This window comes from Solanum verrucosum, unplaced genomic scaffold (genome assembly GCF_900185275.1).
Source record: "Solanum verrucosum unplaced genomic scaffold, falcon-dt-bn FXZP01000235.1, whole genome shotgun sequence".
NCBI lineage: Eukaryota > Viridiplantae > Streptophyta > Magnoliopsida > Solanales > Solanaceae > Solanum > Solanum verrucosum.
Window position 1 is genome coordinate 1,724,471 of NW_026019948.1, and position 2,965 is coordinate 1,727,435.

Sequence of the window (2,965 nt, forward strand, 5' to 3'; positions counted from 1 at the left end):
TATTGACTGTTATTTTGTGTATTAATTACCTAATATGTTTTGTCTATACTTAATTGTAAGGTGTTGTGATTGGTTTATTATCATTGTGTTTTCTCTCAATTACAAACAATTGTAATAACTCAAAAATGCTTTGTCATAAGAATAATGACATTTTTTTATGGGAATATGATGGCAACACAAATGATGAGCTCTTTTCATACCTGAAAAGAAAACACTGGCTTGATTTCTTGATCAGATTATGAGAAGCTTGAAGGTGAAGAACTTTAGTTCTTGCTTGAGAGGAATCTTCAGTTAGCGTAAGAGATGAATTTATCTAAGGGTTGTGCGTGAATGAGAAGGTTTAGTCAACTAACTTCCCTTTAATCCAACTTAAAATAGGTTAAAACGATATAGTATAGGGATTAAAAGAGTGGGAAAAATCAAAATGACCCTGGCAGAGTAGAAAAACTGAGTTCTGTAGGTTCCACAAGACCATCTACGCGGTGACGGAGCTAGGACTTTTAATAAGGGGTTCAAAATCTGAAGAACTTAACACACGAACTAATCGAAGGGGGTTAACATCTACAGACTAAATTATGATCCATGAAAAGTTCTACCACTTGTAAACATATATAGCCCGTTTTCTGAACTTTGATCTACGAGTATCATCTACCATCCGTAGTTTTTTTACGGTCCGTAAATTTCAATTTTTCCGTAGACTTGAAACTTTGAACTCCCATGATTTGATACGGACCTTAGGTCTATTGGGGTGTTACAATATTATATCTAGTTTTTAATTTAATCTAATATGAAAAGAGCACATTTATCGTGTCATTATATTCCAAGTGAGAAAAAGAACATAATGTGAGTTTTGTGACTAACATAGTACCTTGATATACTACCCTTCTTGACACATGGTCTTGTACTTTGTGACTGACATAATACTTTTCATCTAACTTATTTTTTAAGTTATTTTTAACATTGTCAAACACCTTCTAACCTATTTTCTAAGTTATTTTTGGTTTATTTTAAGTTATTTTTATGTGTTAAATATTTCTAGAAGTCAAAAACTGACTTAAAAGTAGATTTGACCAACTTTTAAGCCATCCAAATACCCTCTAATTCCATGTCATAGGATTGTGTGAGAGTATTACGATTTTTAATAATTTAAAAAATAAATAAATTAAATAATGCTAAAAATAATAATTATCAAATTTATACAATGAACTTATTAAGTTTATATATTGATTTATTTTCATACTTATTCTATTATAACATGTCAAGGTGCTAAATGATAACACTCTCTAATAAAATTTTATAATATCATTTCTATAGTAGGTTGAATTTTGAAATTGTCATTAAGTCAGTATTTAAGATTACATTATAAACCGACCGACAACACGCAAGTACGTATACTAGTATATATTTAAAGAGAGAAAGAAAAAAAATAAGTTTTAAAAACTTCCTCTCCGTTTAAAAAATAATGTACTTTACTATATTAAAAACAATATAACATTAAAATTCTTTTTGTTCTACCTTTAATGAAATGATTTACAATCACACAATTATTTTCAAAAATCTTTTATGTGGTTGTTAAACATCATGGCAAGTCAAATGATAGTGAATTAATTAATTTCTATGGTCCCAATGATCTTCAAGTTGATGAGTTTGAACCTAACTGATGAGGATATATGTGAGAGAAATATTGGAAGTTGTACGTCTTTAATAATACTCTATTATTTAAGCATGGAACATAATATATCTACGTATAATACATTTTTTAATCATTTATATAGGTTTGGGGGGGGGGGGGTAAGTTAAGGTAGGGGTGGAGTAAATAAAAAGCAGTACTATAAAAAGGGGATATTGAATAGAAAAAGTATTACCAAATCATCATCATCATCATGATGTCTTCAAAAATATGTGTTGTTTTCCTCATTATGCTGCTTTCCATCATCACCACCAGTCCTCTAGCCCATGCTCAACTCCCCTTTCTCGGTCCCATTCTTGGTCCCATTTTTGGTCCCATTCCCATTGTTGGTCCCATTCTTGGTCCCATTGTTGGCCAACCCATTAGACCACCGGTTGGTCAAGTACCACCGATTGTACCACCAGTTGCCCAAGTACCACCGGTTGGTCAAATACCACCCATTGTTGGACAAGTACACCCATTGTTGGACAAGTACCACCCATTGTTGGTCAATTAGCACCCCTTCTTAACCAACTATTACCACCTCTTCTTAACCAACTATTACCACCCATTCTTAACCAACTATTACCAGGCATTGTTAGCCAGCTAATACCACCCATTGTTGGTCAAGTACCATCTATTGTGCCACCCGTTGGTCAAGTACCATCTATTGTGCCACCCGTTGGTCAAGTTCCATCCGTTGTTGGCCAACCAGCTAATATAACTATACGGGGTGTTGTGTCTTGCTCCACATCGGGAAATGCCCCAGGCCCCGGAATTAGTGGAGTAAATGTCGCCATTATTTGTGGCAACACAACCCTTGCTCAAGTGATCACAAATGTTGAAGGTTTAATAAATGTTACATTGAGCACCAATACAAATATTTTGTTTGGAAATACTTCAAATCTTTCATGTGTTGCAAGGGTTGCTCTCCCAATTGTTAATTGTGCTTTGTTGCCCACCACAGGAATTCTTCAAGCTCCCCTCATGCTTGTTGGAAACATCATTCAGGGTGTGGGTGGTGTAGTTTTATCAGCACTTGTGGGGACATTTAGTTTAGTAACAGTTATGATATAGTCAAGCTTGGTCATTTCGATTTCTCCACTCCTTACTAATGCATGACTCTTTGACTTAATAAATATCTAATAAATACTCATATCGATCATATGGAGTGAGTATAAAAGGTCATGTATCTTTATGTTAACTATTATCTTATTATATAATAAATAAATGGTGTGAGTGGATAATTAACTACTTTTAATTTCATTTAATAGTCAAGTTTTATCTCTTTTACAA

At 33.4% G+C, this 2,965-nt stretch overlaps 1 protein-coding gene across 1 annotated transcript; it reads left to right on the forward strand.

Annotated features, from left to right (window-relative positions):
- Positions 1-1,919: 1,919 nt before the first annotated feature.
- LOC125813611 (uncharacterized) lies at positions 1,920-2,746 on the forward strand. Its single transcript, XM_049493087.1, has 2 exons — positions 1,920-2,161; positions 2,272-2,746. Exons 1-2 carry the CDS (start codon positions 1,920-1,922, stop codon positions 2,744-2,746), a joined length of 717 nt encoding a protein of 238 aa, XP_049349044.1.
- Positions 2,747-2,965: the final 219 nt, after the last annotated feature.